Consider the following 20,893-nt stretch of genomic DNA (forward strand, 5'->3'; position numbering starts at 1 on the left):
ATACAGCAGACTCTGATGTAGCTATTATCACACCTTCTTCCTTGGCCGGGGGCACCATTTTGTGGTTCACCTAAATGACTTGGGCCGGCCCTATTGGGGATGGACACCAGCTGGATGGGAAAAGAAGAATTTGACATAGAAGATCTAACCCCCCCCCCTTATTTTTGTATTTTGCCTTTATTTGATCCTGCAGGACAAGGCAGTGTGCATGGGCTTCCAAAGCTGTCTCCCATCTGACCTGCTTAGCTGAAGCTTGGGGTTTCATGTGCCTTCACACCAGTTAGCCCCAATAGCTAAATGGCTCTTCAGTGTTGAGAGATGTTATATCAATGAATACCAGCTGTCGGCAGCATTAGGAGTGGATTTGCTGAAGGAATCTGATCAATTTTTGATGGAAACAGGATGCTAAACTAAATGAACTTTTTTGTTTGATTGATCAACAATACTTCATGTTTCCTCACCCTAAGCATTTCAGTATTGCAGGAGGAACTGTCAATGTTTTTGTGTGATCCAAGGATGAAATATTTGTTTGGTAACAAAATGTAGTTTGAAAAAGTCCTGCTTCTGGAATGCAGAGTTAAATTTAAACTTAGCACCATGTTGCAGGGAAAGACATTTCATGTGGAAAGTTTTGAATAGTTTCTGCTACTATTAAAAAAACCTAGTGTAATAAAAAATGTGCACAGGGACTATATTATGCAATCAACGACGTGTTTGTTGTTATGACCAACCTACTCCTTGTTAGAATCAACTCTTTGAGTCATGAGCTTATGACTCCACCTACTTGGAAGACAGGATGCCAAACTAAGTTATCAGAGTTACCCAAGACTTCAGACACACTCCAGTATCACAGAAGCAGCATATGATGTTTCTCTTTTCCGCCCAGTACAGCTATTACAGCAAATACAGGCGACCTGTTTTCTTTAAGTACATACTTTTGGGAATAGATCTCTCTTCAAAATAAGAGCATGTTTTATGTTATAAATAATGTGCTGCTCAGATTTTTGGGGGGTGTTTTCCAATCTACTTCTCATCAATAAAAATTTGAGTGTGGCACAAGTACAGTGGTACCTCGGGTTACATACGCTTCAGGTTACATACGCTTCAGGTTACAGACTCTGCTAACCCAGAAATATTACCTCGGGTTAAGAACTTTGCTTCAGGATGAGAACAGAAATTGTGTGGTGGCAGCAGGAGGCCCCATTAGCTAAAGTGGTGCTTCAGGTTAAGAACAGTTTCAGGTTAAGAACGGACCTCCGGAATGAATTAAGTACTTAACCCGAGGTACCACTGTAAATGTTTATTCTGAAAGTGTGGCCCAGATAAAAAAGTTTGTGAGCAGCTGCATTGCATCATATACAAAGTCAAAACAGCCATTAACTCATTTGTCACGTGTTTAATGTTACTAAGCAACTGGACCTATATAGTAAAATCAGCTTGTTTCTAATATCTATCATCTATCTATCATCTATCTATCTACCGCAAAATGCCTAGGCCCCGCTAGATTATGAGGCCCTGGGCTGCAGCCCGTATGTGAACCCTGGACTGGTTGCAGCGGGTTGGACTAGATGACCCTCGATGTGATCTCTTCCAACTCTACAATTTTGTCAAGTCCCGCGGAACTAAACGGGGGTGGGGAGCAGCAGCAGCACTAAGCACGCCTGGAAACGCGTTCCTGCGATGGTTAGAGACCAGAGCCGAGCTTCTCCTTCGAGCCCAGCTCTCCTCCGCGGTCCTGCTTAGGATGGCAGTCCTTTCCCCATGCCGACGCCCACCTCCCGCTGGGGAGAGAGCGAGCTGCAGAACTGCCTCCCGTGGCGTGGCCGCCTCCCCACCCAGCCTCGGGCGGCTGCTTCTTTCCCCTCCTAGTATGCGTGGCAGCCTCCACGCCTCCCCCCCTCTCGGGCGCCTTAGGGAATTCGGGGCGGTGCTGGGAGAGGGGCGGGCAAGAAGAAGAAGCGCGCTCGAAGCCCCTGCCTCCTTCCTTCCCTCCCTCCTTCCTTCGTGCCTCGGACTGAATGGGGGAGGCAGCGTCGAGGCCGGCTGCGGTGCGCTAGCTCCTGCTATTCTCGCCCGCGCCGTCGAGAGACACCGACGTTCCGCCTCCATCAGCATCGGCGAAGCCCGGCGGCTCGCGGCGCCCAGCAGCATCGAGCGCAGCATGTCTTCGGCCAAACAAAGGAGCGGCAAGAGCGGCAGCTCCGCGCCGTCCGACAAGGGAGCCCATTCAAACCTCCCCGATGACGTGGCAAAGAAGCAGCAGCAGCAGCAGCAGCAGCAAAGCCAGCCTCACGCCAAGGGGAGCAAAGGAGGCGCCTCGGCTGCTGGAGGGGGCAAAGCCTCCTCGTCGTCGCCGTCCTTCTGCAGCCTGGCCAAAGCCTTCAACTTCCTCTTGTCCCTCGCTCTCATAGCCGCGGCTGCTTTCTCGGGCTACTTCGTCCATCACCTCTCCGAAGAAGTGAACCGGATCAGCGTCCGGCAAGAAGGCTTCGGGAGCCAGCGGGAGGAGTTGGCCCGCGCCTTGGAAGGGGCTGTGCAAAAGGTATTGGGGGAGGAGGCTCACCGGCTCTGCATTTTCTTAAAACTTCTTGCGAAGTTGCAGGGGGGTGAGGGGTGCCGTCGGGGTAGGACTTTGGCTCCGAAGTCCAGGGCCTTGCTCTGTATTTTGGAATAAGTGGAGTGATCGACGTCGTCCCCTGGAGTTCTCTTCCTTCTCCTCCAAAGGACCATTAAAGCCAGAGTCTTACAAATTATGTGTCTCTGCACCCCTAGGCTGAGTGCAGGCCTTGCAATGGTCTCCCCGTCCCCTCTGAGGCCTCTGGTGAATGCGATGGGGTGGTAAGCCAGGAGGAGAAAGTTGGCGAGGACCTCCAAACTTTGCAAGGGCGACTTGGTTCAGGAGAATGCCTGGCACTTGTGGCGCCCCAGTTGGATGTGCCAAACGTTCATTTGAATGGAATCATGGGAATAGCTTGGATTGTGAACAGCTTTTGCCTGGGAGTGTTTTTATTCCTTGTGAGGAAAATTCTGGGAGGGAAAGCACTTAGGCCTCAGCAGCCAGTTCCCATCTTCCTGTGGATTCTGTTTGCACCATGTTTTGTGTTTCCTTTCGGGCCTGGGAAATCCCCATCCTAAATCAGTCATCCAGTTTAGCATCTTCCAAAACTTGTCCTCATGCACGGAGTATCAAGCCAGTGCAGTCTCACCTTTCCACCGTGTTGCATAACTTGCAGTTATGGCCGCTCGTGCAAGATCCTTGGCATGACTCAAATTTCGAGAAATTTTTCGAGAAAAATTTGAATAAAATATCATTTAAAAAAGAAAAAAAAAGATCCTTTTATGGCCGCTCGTGCAAGATCCTTGGCATGACTCAAATTTCGAGAAATTTTTCGAGAAAAATTTGAATAAAATATCATTAAAAAAAGAAAAAAAAAGATCCTTGGCATGACTCTTAGACCACGTCTAGGCCCCGCCTTCAGTTTTGCCTTGCACCCCTTTTTTATTTAATTTTAATTTCATTAACTTATGAATTGTTTTCCATGAACCATCCGTAAGCCCTTAACAATAAAACATCAATAATAAAAACAATTAAAATCCTTATAGATGCAGACCAGGATAAGAATCAGGGTGTGGGGAACATCTAGACCTCCAGAGGTTGCTGAACTACAACTCCCATCATCTCTGTCCATGGGCCAAGCTTGCTGGGACTGATGGCAATTGTAGTTTGGTAACCTCTGGATGGCTAATGGTTCCCCACTCCTGACTTAAAAGGAAAGGTATTTTGTAAGTGCTGATCATGTACATGACAGGGGCAGCACTTGTCTGAGACGTCACGGGAGGGAATTCCAAAGGGTCGGCCCGTTAAACGGTTGAGTCATACATTGTACAGACTGCACCTTCTGATGAGACGGCATCTGCAATGGGTGAGATGATATTTTAGGTAAAGGAAGCCTTTGCCAATCAGGTGTCCACCAGATGTTTTAGGCTATGGCTGCAGTGGCTGTTGGGAATTGTAGTCCAAGCATCTGGAAGGCACTAAGTGGGCAAAAGTTGGTTAAAAGAAACCTAAGGGGTGGTATCCAACAGAGGAGATCCACTAGGGCAAGGATTTCTGATGGTGCAGTGGAGCTTCCCTTTCCACTCCCTGGGTGCCCCTAAATTGAGCACCCTTGCAGGGCGAAATTACATTGCATAAGCAGACATTCTTGCACTAGAGAATCTACATGGTTGGATACTACACAAGGTTCTTCATATGTTATATAGAGATTTAACCACGTAGGTCACATTTGCGCCATACATAAAGTGGCGTTTCTGAAATAATTCCGGGAACTGTAGTTCGTTAAGGGAGCTGAGAGGTTCCCCCCTCCCAATTTTTTAATTGATTTTCACATTTATCACAAAGAAAAAAGAAAAACATTACAAAACACAGAACAGAGAAAACACACAAAAACCACAAAAAAGAATTATTACTTCAAATCCCTAATTTCATTACATTGATAACTGACTTCCTCGAGTCCCCTCTAACTGAATTTCATTATCTCACCTGTTTAACAGTTCTCCAAATTCATATTTCTAATAATATTAACTCCTTTCAGGAGCTGAGACTTTTTAGGATACTGGTGTTCCCTTCACTGAGTTATAGTTAAACAAAGAAACAACCCCTCTTCATAGGATATACTGGGAATTGTAGCTATTTGAGAGGAATGGGGTCTCTTAACAGCTGTCTTAACAGGGCTGTTTTTCTAGAAAAAGAGGTGCCAGAACTCACCATGAACACCTCCCTTATTCTCTTATAATGGCAAGGGTGCCCACCTGAGAGCTGCTGGAACAGTTCTGGCAAGTTCCAGCTGAAAAAAGTGGCATCACGTTGCTTTAAATTCATGGTGTGAATACCTATGTTGGTGTAGCTCCAGTTGTCCTTGGGGTCAGGCTCCTAAGAGTGTTTAGCTGCAAAGTTAAAAGCATTCAATAGAAACCATTTAACTCTACATTATAGTTAACTATTACCAAGAACGAATTTAGACATGCCCTTGGCAGAGAGTTTACTCTGCCAACTCATGGGGTAAATGCTGGCTGTGAAAGTGGATAGTTTAGTTTTTGGTTTTTTAAAAAAATGTCCTCCACATCTACTTCCTACAAAGTAAGGGTGGCTGAAGAAATTTGCATTTCTAAGGCTGATAACATCCATAATGCTCCTAAATTAATGCCTTGTTTTGTGCCAGCATGGCATTCTAAATATTAAGGTAGGGAAGTCTGCATTCTGCTGGAGTGACACCCAGTGGGGCCATTATTTTGTTGTATTGCTGCTTATTAAGGGAAGGACCATGATCCTTTGCTGCGCACACAGATTCTTGTGAGTAGTGTGCGTAATTGCAGAGAAAATATGAAACCCAGCAGACTTTGATCCAACATTGATTTTGGGATTGTTTGGAACGCAACTTTTTATTTTTTTATTTTTTACTACTCAGGTTTTTACTGGTGGTAGATGGGCAGCTGGTAGAGATGTTTTAACAATGGTGGCACATGTCGTTGGCTGTGTGTTCCCACCAGCAGTCTGGCTGCTGCATTCTGCACTAGTTGGAACCCAGCCCAAGGGCAGCCCCATCCAGAGCTCATTGCAGTAATCCAGACTTGAGGGTACCAATGCATGGACTACAGTAGTCAGGCTGTTCCTGTCAAGGAACAGCTATAGCTGGCGAACCAGACAGATCTGATGAAAGGCACTTCTAGCCACATAGGCCACTTGGGCCTCTAGTACATGAGTCGGCAAACTAAGGTCCGTGGGCTGGATCAGGCCCAATTGCCCATGGGCGGTTGTGAAATCGCCACTTGGCTCGGTCTGATCGTTCGAGCTGCGCCATTTTTTTGCAATTTTTTTCCTCGGCTGCCTCCCCGCCCCCCATGGCGGCAGCTCCTCTCTTCCGCCTCCTGGCTTCTCCCTTCCCTGCAGAGGAAGGGAGCTGGGCTTTGATTGGTCCCAGCCAATCTGAAGCCTCGCCGCCTGTGTGCTGAAGCACGGCCCAAACTCGCCACCCACCTATCGGCCTCTCCGTCCATGGCCATGCTGTGGGCATCATGACGAGGCTTCGGCTGGAGCTTGGCATGCCTGCTGGCCCTGTGCCTGACACCCGGGAAAGCTGGCTCAGAAATGAGAGGAGGCGGTGCCGCTGGCGGCTCCCAACCACAGGCAGAGTGGTGGAGAAGGTAGGGAAGCAAGGGGAGGGGAGGGGCTGGAGGAGAGAGGGAGAGAGAGAGAGAAAAGCCCCCCTCCGTCGTGTGCGCATGCGCTTGCAGTCTGGCCCGCCACAAGGTCTGAAGGGCGGTAACCGGCCCCCTCCTAAAAAAGTTTGCTGACCTTCTCTAGTGCTGAGGAGTACAGTGGTACCTCTGGTTAAGAACTTAATTCGTTCCAGAGGTCCATTCTTAACCTGAAACGATTCTTAACCTGAAGCGTTCTTTCACTAATGGGGTCTCCTGCTGCTGCTGCTGGCGCGCGATTTCCATTCTTATCCTGGGGCAAAGTTCTTAACCTTGAGCAATCACTTCCTGGTTAGTGGAGTTTGTAACCCGAAGCGTCCCTAACCCGAAGCGTCTGTAACCTGAGGTACCACTGTATTCCTGGCTGTCGTTGGTGCATCAATATTATTTTAGAAGCATTGTGACCAGTTGCTGTGCGTATTTCATGTGCTTTCCAGCATAGAATCTAGACCAGCAGTTCTCAAACTTTTTTCTCTGGGCCACACTTTCAGAATAAAAACTTGCTCGTGCCACACCAATTTTTTTATCGATAAGAAATACATTGGAAAACGAAAAGAAATAGCTCCCAGAAGTGCTTGATTTATAACAGAACGCTTCCTTTCTTGCCACACTAGTGTGGCGCGCTAAATCCTTTGAGAACCGCGGATCGATACATTAGCACCCAATTTATGTGCGGAGACAGATGCATGGGGAGAGTCATCCCCATAGATCTGATTTGCCATTAAGTGCAGAAGATTCCTGTCCCTGTTCTGCTATTATTGAGAATTGCTGAATGGAGGAAGTTAAAGCCTTTTATGCACTTAAATCATGTGCTCTAACATGGACGCATGGCTCTACATCCGATTTCTGAGGCTAGATTCTGGTTCCACACCTAAGCACTGCAGAGTATAAGATTAGAAAGGATAAGCACCCCAGACAAAACACGTTTGGATAGCTCAGTTGGTTGGAACATGGTGCTGATAATGCCAAGGTCGCAGGCTTGATCCCCCTATTTGGGGTAGATGGTCCTCAGGGCTCTTCCAACACTACAATTCTATGATTATTTGAATTGGAAACTTACTCAGTCTAAATGATTGAATCATGGGTGCATCAACATAGGTTTGTGCAGATAAGTGCACTTGAACTCACATTAATTTTCGTCCACTGGTGCTGCTCACTTAGTTCCATTCCACTGCTCATTTCCCCCATCTGGATTCCTGTGAGCCTTGTAGAACTTCCTGCAATGCGTGCGCCATGTCTAGATTTATCTATATGTGCTTTTCTCTTTTAGGTGCAGTCTCTTCAGTCTGCATTTGGAGGTTTTGAATTGACGCTGAAAAATGCTCAGCAGAAACAAGAAGTCACAGAGAAGGCTGTTAGGCAAGGGGAGGGAGAGATCGCTCGCATTGGTGAGGTTCTTCAGAAACTGCAAAATGAAATTCTGAAAGACCTGTCTGACGGCATCCACGTTGTAAAAGACGCCAGAGAGCGAGATTTCACGTCGCTGGAGAACACCGTGGAAGACAGGCTAACTGAGTTAACTAGGTCGATAAACGACAATATTGCCGAATTCACAGATGTTCAGAAACGGAGCCAAGAGGAAATCAATGAAGTGAAAATGAAGGTGGCTTCCCTAGGGGAAGCAGAGGTGTACAAACATGAACTTCAGGCTTTGAAAGGCATTGTTGACGAGATGCAAACATCCATGAAAGCAAAAGAGAAGACTATAGAGTCCTTGAAAAGTATGATAGATTTGATGGAATCAGATGTGTTGTCTGAAGTCAAAGAACTGGTCAATCTCAAGCAGGAGCACGAAAAGTTCAAAGAGGTGGCCGACGCAGAGCACATTTCATTGCAAGCTCTACAAGATAAAGTTCTTAAGGCAGAAGAGGCTATTGGACATCTCCCTGGTGAGCTTGAGAGACTCCGGGAAGATCTCGTGCACATCAAGACTTCTGCCAATGCGCAAGAAGGTGATGCTCTTTCCAGAGACATTGTAGCGACTCTGCAAATGAACAGTGAAGGGTTTGAATCCAGGTTCAGGTCCATAGAAGAGGACCTTGAGGCTTTGAGGTCACCATCTGCACAAGACACCGAAGAAATGGAATCTCTTCTCTCCAAGTATGACAGCAAGCTAGCTGCTTTAGAGGAAGAGCTAGGCTCCATCCGGGGTAATTTAGAGAAAGAGGTGCGTTCCGTGACAGATACCGTAAGGAGCCTGAGTGAATCTCAGCTCTCCATGTACAGTGATGTTGAGGAGCTAAGGAGGAGCGTGAGCGACTTCCCAAACAATGCCGATGCACTTGATAACATCCAGAAACAAGTCCGTGCTCTGCTGGATAAAGAAAAGCCTCAGATGGATGCAGGGCAGTCGAGAGATAATCTAGGAGAACTCTCTTCTGTGATAGGCTATGTTGATGAGCTGCGATCTTCTCTCGGCCAGGCTGAATCGGACTTAAAAATGCTCAGGACTGCAGTTGACAGTCTGGTTGCTTACTCTGTGAAAATAGAAACCAACGAGAATGACGTTCAGTCGCTGAAGAGCTCCTTTGAGGATGTAAAGAAGGACCTGGACAGGTTGTTTGTGAAAGTAGAAAAGATACATGAAAAGGTTTAGCTACCTAGTGTAGAGCATGTGTAAGTATTGAACTGCAAAACCAAAAATAGTTTTCATAGACCAAAGAGTTTTGTTGCTGTTGTTGGGGGAAGTGGAATATTGGTGGGTTTGAAACTAAAATCTATTGGTGCCGTTTTAAGAATCGTAACACGTTCTAGTTAGGCCCCTATGATTTTTTTTGTTTCCTTCAGTTGCTAGGACAAATCGTTTTGCTTCTGCTGTTTAATCCACAGTACAAGAGGAGGAAGCCAAATTATGACAACTGTTGCCTTGATCCATTGGCAAACATGGGGGCTCTGTTATTTGAATGAAGGAAGTAGACTTGAGTGTGCTTGGCGTTGCACATTCAGATCTGCTTCATCCAATCAAATAAAGCAGCTGGTGCGTGCAGGAGCCTTGTGCGTACAGCTGAGTGTGTGCAGGGCTCTGCTCACGGTTAAGAAGAAAAATGTTATTGTGTAATCCAATTCAGGATGTGGACTCCCCGAAATTGGGTTGAGGCAACTTTGCAGCTCTTAGAATCAGTATTGCTATTCCAAAGAGCACACATCTTCTGGTGCTTTGGAATTGTCCAAGGTGGATAAAAAATGGCAATAATGGATAGAACTTAGCCATCAACCAGTCTTGTTGGGACCATTTATGGATTGAAGGCTGGATTTTCAGTTGTGATGCCCTAATTCGTTCTGCAGGGAGCTATAGGAACCAAGTCAGGGAGATGAAACAAACCAGCTAAATAAAAATGTGCCATTTTGATTGTCATGCCAAAAAGAGTGGGTAGCGAACACAGAATTGTTTCCACACACACGCACACTCCAATTCGTTTTTAACATGTCCTCTGTGCTGCAGCAAAGTATAATATGTATTACTAAGATCCACACGAAGTTCCTGATCTTATTGTTGACTTTGATGAAATAGAATTGGACCTCAGCCTGATTTTTTATATATAAAAAATAACTTGGGTCGTGGGCAAATGTTGAAAGAATGAGAAGTATTAAAAACTGTTGTTCATTTTTAAGAACCACTGAACATGGACTGGATCCTTGTTTTACTTCCGTTAAAAAAAAGTTTGCATTTTTGTTTTTCACTTTTTAAAAAATTTGTATGTTTAGAAAGGTACCTAATTTTAGGAACAGGCTTTTTTGTTTTTTTGGAAGCGTTCTGCACATAAAGACCTCTTCGCGTACAAAGAGGTTAGCACTTACTTTTGGAAACAGTACAGCATCAGGGGTGACGGAGACAGAGAAGATGTCTGGCCATATCCGGATGTTGTCAGCAATGTGTGTATTCAGAAACTGCCTCCAAGGGACCCTAAGCCTTAAAAGCCAAGGAAGATCCATGGTGTTGAGATCAGCTGTTACTTTCCTAAGCTGCTCTTCACCAATTTTTCCTTTTGTGAGTCTTGAACAATGGTATAGTTGACTGTGAAATTAACTTTTCCCAGTATCTGTAATGCCTAATAAACAGTTGGAATTTCTGTTAATGTATATCGTGAACATTTTTTGGGATGCAATATGAAAGTGCTTCTGCACATTTGTGGAAGGTGGGCATAGCAATTGGTCAGGGACTGGCAGGACACTGATGAGTATGCACTGGGAGAAGGGCGGCTGGATGAACACCCAAAACAAGCAATAAATCACATCCCTTGTATGACCTAAGTATTTTTGCTAACTTCTCAAAGCTGCATGAAAATTCACATTTAAATACACATTCCTAAATGCATTTTCCTCTCCAAACGCACCCTTCTAAATGTATTTTGATAATGCTTTCTTTGGATTGCGAACTGCAGTTCACTGGTTTTTGTGTTTTCTGAACATTGTACGTTCCAATCTGTTCCATTAGTCCAGAGCCGTGGATCAGGCCAGTTCCATCTGAATTGGCACAGCTCAGATTCTTCCAGCCTAGCTTTTGCTTACCAGTGTTTCCAACAGTCAACAAAAATAGCTAAGTGGTTTATATAACCACAATAGAAAATGTTTCTATTTTGCCTGTGCTTTGTTTTTCAGTTCCCTCCCCCAGCCCATCTTGCTCCTCATCACATCAGTTCATCTCTTTCCTGTCATTATTTAGCCCTGAAGGGGAAGACGGGATGTTCAATGCCCTCCATGTCCCTCATGAAAGAATTCCAGAGCTGAAATGGAATTTTCAAAACATTTTTTGGGCTGCTGTTCAAGGCTTTTCATCAAATTTGTGCACACATCTGAAAAGGGAAAGTGGATTACGAATTGGAAGCTCAACCTGTGAGACTGCACAGTTTCAGGGTCCAGATCTTTATAACTTTGCTGGTTCCCCTCTCCCAGCAAGTGTGCAAACAAATGAATCACAGTTGTGTTTAACGTTTTTCTTCTTTTAGATGCTTGTCTTGGTAAGCTCAAAAGCGAAACTTCTTGATTGAGGATGCAATCTAATGCACATACTTTCTGGAGTAAGCTCCATTGAAGAAGCCTGATTTCTGGAAAAAAATCATCCTTTACATCTTTGCCCTGCTTCATGTTATACAAACCTTGGTTCTAGTCTGTGCTGTGACGGCTATTTACGGTGGTACCTCAGGTTAAGAACTTAATTTGTTCTGGAGGTCCGTTCTTAACCTGAAACTGTTCTTAACCTGAGGTACCACTTTAGCTAATGGGGCCTCCCACTGCCACCGTATCGCCGCCATGTGATTTCTGTTCTCATTCTGAAGCAAAGTTCTTAACCCGAGGTATTATTTCTGGGTTAGCGGAGTCTGTAATCTGAAGCATCTATAACCTGAAGCATCTAACCTGAGGTACCACTGTACCTATAACAATTTGTTACTTTCAGGCCAACCTCTGTGCAAAGAGCTGAGTCAGGTGTACATGAACCCACAAATTCTGAGAAGTTGGATAAATTGAAAACGACTTGGTTGGGGGTGGGGTCACCCAGCAAGCTTCCCTGCTATGTGGGAATCTCAGCCTGGGCTGTCAAAGCGCAATACATATGCCGTTGTAAGACTAGACTGATAGCAAGACTTTGATGGAAAGGTTGCTACAGAAGCAATGGGAGAATATATCTTGTTCAGCCTGCAACCTTACCTATCTTAAGCTGTCAAGATCAGGGCCAGCCTGACCATTAGGCAGCTTCCTCAGGAATAAAATGTTAGGGGCTGTGGGTGACAGACCCCTGGCTATTCCTCTCTGTGGAGGACATAGTTCTGTGTGTGCCCCACCACCTGCCCCACACCATCTAAGCTAGTCCGCTGCCCTCCGACACTGGGGAGGACACTGTCCTGTCCCGAGTACTGAAATCTGATTCAGCTGCCATGCTGATCAGCTTCTGCAGATGGAATGCAGGAGGAGGGATCATCCTTTGCCTCAGGCAGCAAAATGTCTTGGGCTGGCCTTGGTCAAGATAAACAGCAGGAGTACATTTTAAAAAACAGCCTTGAAGTAATGTAACCTGTATACACTGTAAACATGAAGCAGCATTGCGTCAAAAAAAGGGAGGGTGCTCTGCAAGTGATGAGGAGGGAAAAGGAAGCTGGACATGGCATTGAAGACCTGCTCCCAGATATCCATTAGTGATAATGAAGTTTTTAAAGGTGGACATTTTTCCACTTTCGCCGCATCAAGCAGTTGGTCCCTTACCTTTCCTGCCCCGACCTGGCCACAGTGATCCATGTGACGGTCATCTCCAGGCTTGACTACTGTAATTCGCTCTACGCGGGGCTGCCCTTGAAGCTGTCCCAGAAACTCCAGCGGGTGCAGAATGCTGCAGCGAGGCTCCTCACAGGGTCTCTGCCATGGGAGCATATTCACCCAGTGCTTTTCAAACTGCACTGGCTCCCAGTAGAGTATAGGGTCAGATTTAAGGTGCTGCTTTTGACCTTTAAAGCCCTTCATGGCCTAGGACCCTCGTACCTACAGGACCGCCTCTCCCGGTATGCCCCATGGAGAGCCTCAAGGTCCATAAATAGCAACACCCTAGTGGTCCTGGGCCCTAAGGAAGTTAGATTGGCTTCAACCAGAGCCAGGGCCTTTTCAACTCTGGCTCCGGCCTGGTGGAACGCTCTGCCTCATGAGACCAGGGCCCTGCAGGATCTGATTTCTTTCCGCAGGGCCTGTAAGACAGAGTTGTTCCGCCTGGCCTTTGGCTTGGAGCCAATTTGATTCCCTCCCTCTCTTTTTTCCTTTCCTTCTCCTCCTGCGATGAGGCTACATTTTAATATTTTAATGTATTTTAATTTTGTTTTTAAGTTGTAATCATTCAACTTGTTTTTATTATTGCTTGTAAGCCGCTCTGAGCCCGGCCTTGGCTGGGGAGGGCGGGGTATAAATAAAAATTATTATTATTATTATTATTAAAGTTTAAAAGGAATGTTGGGAATCTGAGAGAAGACACGCATGCAGAGGAAGTGTGGATCTAGGTTGCCCTTGAAATAAAAGTTGCCACACAGGAGTAAAGTCAGCAGGGTCCAAATTTTAATGACAAGGAATAGACACACAGCAAACAGCTCTGGATGAAATCATATGAGGAAAAACAAGTCCCAGCTTGCAGGCTTTTTAGATACAGATACAGATACAATCTCTTCCAAGGCTTCAACCGCAACGCTAATACCTACACTAGCTGATTAATTACACAGATCTAGCAAGAGCTACTAGCCATTACCACAGCAACTGGCTCATTTGACCTTGCATTTGTGATTACCTCTCCCGTTAGGTGATTTATGCTCATGAAGGAAATTCATCCCTTCCGACATATGCCCAGCTATTTCTACAAGGAAGTCGCAAGGAAAAAAATTAAGCAAGTAAAGAGTCTGGGTGCTTTTTTTCTTTGATGGGGTGCCTTCTCAGTGCTAGCAGTTTAAATGACAAGTTTAAATGAAAAGGTTTGCATTTCTAATCTGGACCTGGCAAGACTGCATAGGATTTCTCTTCTTTTGTTACTGCAGTTAATTCAATCTGTTGGGCTAGGGATGAAGAGAAGTCAGATCTCTGGGTGATGTGCAGTCAAGTGGGGGTGGGAAATTAATGGCCATGTTCCTTTAAGTGGGCCTCATGTCAGTGGTGGGGGGAGAACTAGATGTGAATTTTACCTTTGTACAATAGGCTTGTTTCTTCACATTCACACATGTCAGTTCTTCATTGAGGCAACCAAGAGTTTAATATGTGCGCCCCCCCCCGCCCAGCAAAAGCACTCAAGGACAGTGCAAAGCATAACTGGTGAGGGGTGTGGCTCAGGAGGGTGTGTGGTCTACAAAGAGTCCTGAGGGCCAGATACAGAGTCCTGGAGGGCCACATCTGCCCTTTCCCCAGGCGTGGCATTTCCTGTTGTGGCAGTAATGGCCAAAGGTTTCCAATTCCCTTTGTTTAACAGCAGCAGTAATAAAATATTCTTTCCCCTCCCTCCTCTCCCCACTAAAACAGACTCCTGAAACAAACAATGTCTGGAATAAAACCAGGAGTGGATATTTGTGTAAAAGTACTGTGAGCTCAGTTCTAGTACAATGGTACCTTGGGACGCGCGTGGTGCTGTGGGTTAAACCACAGAGCCTAGGGCTTGCTGATCAGAAGGTCGGTGGTTTGAATCCCCGCGACGGGGTGAGCTCCCGTGGCTCGGTCCCTGCTCCTGCCAACCTAACAGTTCGAAAGCACGTCAAAGAGCAAGTAGATAAATAGGTACCGCTCTGGCGGGAAGGTAAACGGCGTTTCCGTGCGCTGCTTTGGTTTGCCAGAAGCGGCTTAGTCATGCTGGCCACATGACCCAGAAGCTGTACCGGCCAATAAAGCGAGATGAGTCCTGCAACCCCAGAGTCGGCCACGACTGGACCTAATGGTCAGGGGTCCCTTTACTTTTACTCAGTTCTAGTACAATGGTACCTCGGTTTACAAACGCTTCAGGTTACAGACTCCTCTAACCCAGAAATAGTACCTTGGGTTAAGAACTTTACTTCAGGATGAGAACAGAAATCGTGTGGTGGTGGCACGGTGGCAGCGGGAGGCCCCATTAGCTAAAGTGGTGCTTCCGGTTAAGAACAGTTTCAGGTTAAGAACGGACCTCCAGAATGAATTAAATTCTTAACCCAAGGTACCACTGTACTGAACAGTTCTAGGCCTAAACTTGGGGAAGGGCTGTAGCAAAGTGGTAGAGCATCTGCTTTGCATGCAGACAGTCCCAGGTTTAATTCATGGCATCTCCAGTTAAGGCTGACGGACATCTCTGAAACTCTGAAGAGCTGCTGCCAGTCAGTGTGGGCAATACTGAACTAGATGGACCAATGGCCTATTCTGTAACAAATCCCTGGATGGAGCATGTGCTCCCTGCTCCTTAATGCTATGTCTGTTCCTTGAGCTACTGTTTGGCACCAGTTGGTGAGCTTCAAAAGATGAAGACGACAACAACAAGAATCCAGCAAGTCTGAAGTCTGCCAAACTTTGTGCTGGCTGCCCTTAGAAATAACTTGAGAATTGAACAGCTGAAGTCTGCCATCCAGTGGCAATATTTGTAACAGCATTTGAAAATATAATTCTTGGGTTTTGCTAAGCATATTCATTATGTTTCTAAAATACCTTTCATCCAAAGATTGCAGGAAACCATGGAAAATAGAAAACCATATAAAAATATGTGAAAACACATACGGACTTAGAGAATGTAGAGTTCTCCATACACATCCAAAGTTTTCATAAGCACTTGTTGACTCTATAGTAAGCTAACTGAAAAACATCATAATTTTCTGAAGGTGACTTCCATTGGGAAGCTGTGCTAGTCTGTTGAAGAAAAGCAAAAGTGTTTTGTGGCACCCTAAAGACTAATAAATTCGCTTACGGCATGCGATTTACTGGTCTGGACTAGAATCCACAAGATAATTCAGAGGTGGGGAATTTGTGGCCCTCCAGATGTTGCTGGACCACAACTCCCATCACTCCTAGCCATTGATCATACTGGCTGTGGCTGGTGGAGGTTTGAGAGCAACAACATCTGGAGGACCACAGCATCTGCATCCCTGAAGAAAAAAATGCATCTGATGACGTGAACTGTATTCCATGAAAGTTTGTGCCGTAAGTCTTTTAAGTGCCACAAGACACTTGCTTTTTCTTCTCCTAATGGTTATATTTTAAAGTTATATTAACTTTATGTGACCCTTTGCATCAATGGCTTCTGAACTCCTGCCTTTTACACAAGGTGTAGTGGTGGCCATCAAGTCTGGATGGCTTTAAAAAGAAGAAGGAGAAGGAGAAGAAGAAGAAGAAGAAGAAGAAGAGGAAGAAGAAGAAGAAGAATTATTTATTATTTATACCCTGCCCATCTGGCTGGGTTTCCCCAGCCACTCTGGGCGGCTTCCAACTGAATATTAAAAACAATACAGCATCAGACATTAAAAACTTCCCTAAACAGCCTTCAGTTGTCTTTTAAAAGTAAAATAGTTGTTTATTGCCTTGACATCTGCTGGGAGGGCGTTCCACAGGGCAGACGCCCCTACCAAGAAGGCCCTCTGTCTGGTTCCCTGTAACCTCACTTCTCACAGCAAGGGAACCGCCAGAAGGCCCTCGGCGCTGGACCTCAAAGTCCGGGCTGGATGATGGGGGTGGAGACGCTCCTTCAGGTATACAGGACCGAGGCCGTTTAGAGATTCAAAGATACAGTATATTCATAGAGGACGAGGCTATCTGTGGCTACTAGCATATGTTCTACCTGCAGCATCAGAGACAGTTTGCCTCTGCGTACCAGTTGTTGGGAACCACAGGTGAGGACTGTGCTATTGCGCTCAGGTCTTTCTTCCTGCATCTGGTTGGCATCTGTTAGAATAAGATGCTGGACTAGATAGGCTTTTGGTCTGGTGAAGCGAGGCTACTCTTACAGCCGTACAACTTCCTGCTTACAGTGCCCTTGTTAAAGGCAAAGAGTAAAGAGGCAGTAACCCAAACAGGAAGTTAGCCTCCTTTCACCACTTTCATCTTCACAGCAGATGCGGTTACATGGTGGTTATAGAGACCTTCAAGCGGTTCACTGGCTTGCTGGAGCCCTGACCCCACTTCCTGCTGATCTACTTGTCCAAGATAATGTATATTTATTTATTGAATTGCATTCATATCCCGCCTTTCTCCCAAAGGGGAGTCCAGGGAGATATTGAAAAGATTTGAAAATGGATCAAAACAATCTGACAACAATTACAACTAAAACATCTAAAAGCAGTTCCAGTTACAAACATTCTAAAAGTGATGGCAATTAAAAACATACTTCCATCCAATGATCTTGAGGTTGGCAGCGACAGTATTCTTTAGGCACTAAATGCCTGGGTAAACAGGAATGTGTTAAAATTCCTCCTAAAAGTTAATAATGATGAAGACAAGCACACCCCACTAGGGAGTGCAATCTGCAACTAGGGAACCATCATTGTAAAGGTCAGCCCCAGGTGGACATCCATAGATTTAGCAATGCTCAGGTTTGAAACAAGAGTTTTTTTATGCAAGTAAGTCCTACATGGAAGACACCAACTGAAGTTAATAGGCCAGATTTAGTCATGTGATGTCCAGGATTTCAGTGGGTCTACTCTGAGTATTACTAACATTGAATGCAAGATTTTGTGTCTGGCTTTTCAAGTAATAATAATAATAATAATAATAATAATAATAATTTGTACCCCACCCATCTGGCTGGGTTTCCCCAGCCACTCTGGGCGGCTTCCACAGAGACCAAAAATACACTAAAATGTCACACATTAAATACTTCCCTGAACAGGGCTGCCTTAAGATGTCTTCTGAATGTCAGGTAGTTGTTTATCGCTTTGACATCTGATGGGAGGGCGTTCCACAGGGCGGGCGCCACTACCGAGAAGGCCCTCTGCCTGGTTCCCTGTAGCTTTGCTTCTCACAATGAGGGAACCACCAGAAGGCCCTCGGTGCTGGACCTCAGCATCCGGGCAGAACGAATGGGGGTGGAGACGCTCCTTCAGGCAGCCCAAGTGGGCAAAGTTGAAGGGGAAGATTTGGTTTCGGAAGACGGTTCCTCTGTGACTTTGCTGCGGAGGAGATGAAAGGGAGAGCTTTCAATTTTAGCAGACTGAACTGTAGGGCAGGGGAGGGGAGTCGACTGGTTGAAGTGTTAGTCATCCCCACCCACTCTTCCATTCCTCCATAATGACAATGGGTGGGTTATTGTAACTAGGTCAACATTAGAAAAAATTTCTCCTGCAAGCTAGACATAAATATACAAAATTCCAGTGGAGAACTCTTTCTTACCCTGGCCATGATGGTCTGTGGTGGAATGAAACCCTAAAAGTTATGAGACAGGGCAGAAAGCATAAGCATGCTGTGATTAACAATTTCCTTGGAATTCGTTTGTGAATTCAAAGTGAACTTTTGATGCCATTTTGCTGTAAACATTCTGTCCCGGCTCTACATCTCTTCATTATTTTTGTTAAAGAATCATGTATACACACTGTGGCTTAAAGAATTTATATATATTATTAGTAAGGTTGACGGGTCTTTTTTTTTAAAAAAAAAAACATATTTCCCAGGAAGGAGGCTGTGTACTTTTAACAGTGGTAGGAGCAAGGGAGACATTCAACTGTCATTGTCTTTCTTGAAGTAGTGGCAGGAGAAAGCCGTACCTGTTGAATTTTTCCTTATCACAAACCTGCTAACAGAGCTGCTGAATGGATATTAATAGCTGCATTGACATGGTCATGGCCATAATGTCATAAAAATAATGCCATTTGTGCATTGGTTTACTCCACACAAGGGAGAACATATTCTTTGGGTTTGTTGTGGAGCTACAACAACGAGCAAATTTTTGTTGACATCTGTCTGCCTTGAGAGACAATGGAGTGTACCTCCGGGGGTGATGTCAAACCACTGCGCTAGCAGCACCAAGTGACCTCCCCAGGGCACAAATTTATTTTCCATTTGAGAAAGTTGTTGGTGTCCATCTGTCTCGGGAGATAATGGAGTAGTGCACCTTTAGGGGTAAAGTCTAACCATTGGAGAGTTGCAGCGCCTGCTGTGGCTGTAGAAACTAATTTTGGAGAGGCATGTTTTGTTGCTGCTGGGGCAGATGAAGGCGTCTGGTTGTGCTGCTGCAGATGCACCACGGCATTTATTTTCTCTGTACTCCTCCCAGTGGTCATTCCTTCATGACCTGTCTGTCCTCCAGGCATTGCGGTCGTCTGCAAGGGATTCCCACATAGTGGGGTTGATACCGCCAGCCTTCTTGCAGACATTTTTGTAACGCTGAGATGGTCTGCCAGCGGGCCTGGTGTAAGCTGCTGGGTTTCTACATTCTCATCTTGGAATACAATGAGAAATAGTAACACACCCACTACAATTTTTATTTGTTACCTTTTTATCTGGCCTTTCTTCCTAGCTAAAGGTGGCACACGAATGACCCCCCCTCCCAAATTTTATCATCACAACAACCCTGTGAGTTACGATAGGCCAGGAGATTGTGGCTACTCATTCAGTGAGCTTCATGGGGACCTGCAGATGGGTCTCAGTAGAATGTGAGAAAGGTTTTCCAGAAGTTCTTGTGGTTCTGAGCTGTAAAAAGCTTTATAGGTCAAAACCAGCACTTTGAATGTGCCATTGAAGATATTGCCTCTTGCCTGCTGGATGGAGAGATGTGTGTAGAATCTGATTTTTGCATGGCTGCAGTGCAAGTATGTGTTGCTCTCACCTTCCCCACCAGTGGAGATTGTGGCCCCTGGAAGGTACCTGTGAAGCAGTGAGTCCCTCATACTAGAAAAGTTCCCTCATGCCTGCCTTAGACAGAGTTTCGTAATGCCCACAGGTGAGCAACTGTTCCTCTTCTAGTTAAATATTGCCCCATTTTGAGGCATTACTGAACTTCATTTGTTTTGTTTAACATGACCTAATGGGCCATACTTTTTCTTTACTGAGCACAGATTCCATACATGTGCTAAGAGCTATAATGAGGTCATAGCTGTGTGCGCAAGGGAATTACATACCTGTTCCTTTAAAAAATTGAATTTCCCACTTCTGTTATTGCTTGGGGGGGATCAACTATCTTCCAAACACTTTCTCTGTTCCAAGTTTGTATCTCAATCAGGTTTTTTAAAAAATCAGTTTTGAGGGTTTTTAATTACAAGATCTAGCTATGAGAAATGATACAAATACAGTGATACCTCGGGTTACATACGCTTCAGGTTACATATGCTTCAGGTTACAGACTCCGCTAACCCAGAAATATTACCTCGGGTTAAGAACTTTGCTTCAGGATGAGAACAGAAATTGTGCTCCGGCGGCGCGGCAGCAGCAGGAGACCCCATTAGCTAAAGTGGTGCTTCAGGTTAAGAACAGTTTCAGGTTAAGAACGGACCTCCGGAACGAATTAAGTACTTAACCCGAGGTACCACTGTATGTAGAGGTTTTTGCTTATTATAATAAATGACAATCCAAAGATGGATCTATGAACTCTTTGTCCATTATCAGCTATACTGTTTTTATACAGCATTTTTCTTAGTCTGCTGCCCATGTTCTAACTGGGGATGGGCAACTTCAAGGCCCCTGCTGCTCTCCTGTCTTACGATTCTTAAACTGGACTTCAAATCTCTCCTGCGAGGCTATTTATTACAAATTTCCTTTGTTCACTTTTCTTAGCATTGCATCTGGCATTACTTATTCATTCCATGATAATGGACACAAGTCTCCCTTAAAACATTCTAATTTTTCTGAGTTGAATGAAACAATTTCCAGTTTATAAAGAGAAAAGACATGGCCCACAAAAATGTCAGAATATTTGTAATGGTGTGATTTTTGCTTGGCACAAAATGTTTCCCACCACCTGGTGGAGCTAGAGGAAGAAACATGTTGAGTTCATTTCCTTCCCCACTACCGTTTGATGAGCAACAAATAATTCTTCCTTCACCTGCCTGCCTTTCCATAGCAGCAGGATGCAAAACACTTGCGCCTGTACATCTACCTGAGACAATATAAACCATAACAATATGATTTTGCACTAGTGCAACAACAGCCAGTTTCAGGAATTGCTTTCAGAAGTATTCATTGAGCATTCAACCTGATTTGTTTGCACAAAGTTTGCAGGGAGCTGAGACAACACCAGCTCTTT

General features: G+C 45.2%; 1 protein-coding gene across 1 annotated transcript; it reads left to right on the plus strand.

Annotated features, from left to right (window-relative positions):
* Positions 1–1,983: 1,983 nt before the first annotated feature.
* On the plus strand, positions 1,984–10,328 carry CKAP4 (cytoskeleton associated protein 4). Its single transcript, XM_053406347.1, has 2 exons — positions 1,984–2,542; positions 7,529–10,328. The coding sequence occupies exons 1-2, from the start codon at positions 2,162–2,164 to the stop codon at positions 8,852–8,854; spliced, it is 1,707 nt and encodes a 568-aa protein (XP_053262322.1). The 5' UTR covers positions 1,984–2,161; the 3' UTR covers positions 8,855–10,328.
* The last annotated feature ends 10,565 nt before the right edge of the window (positions 10,329–20,893 follow it).

The sequence above is a fragment of the Podarcis raffonei genome, chromosome 10 (genome assembly GCF_027172205.1).
Source record: "Podarcis raffonei isolate rPodRaf1 chromosome 10, rPodRaf1.pri, whole genome shotgun sequence".
In the NCBI taxonomy this organism is placed as follows: domain Eukaryota; kingdom Metazoa; phylum Chordata; class Lepidosauria; order Squamata; family Lacertidae; genus Podarcis; species Podarcis raffonei.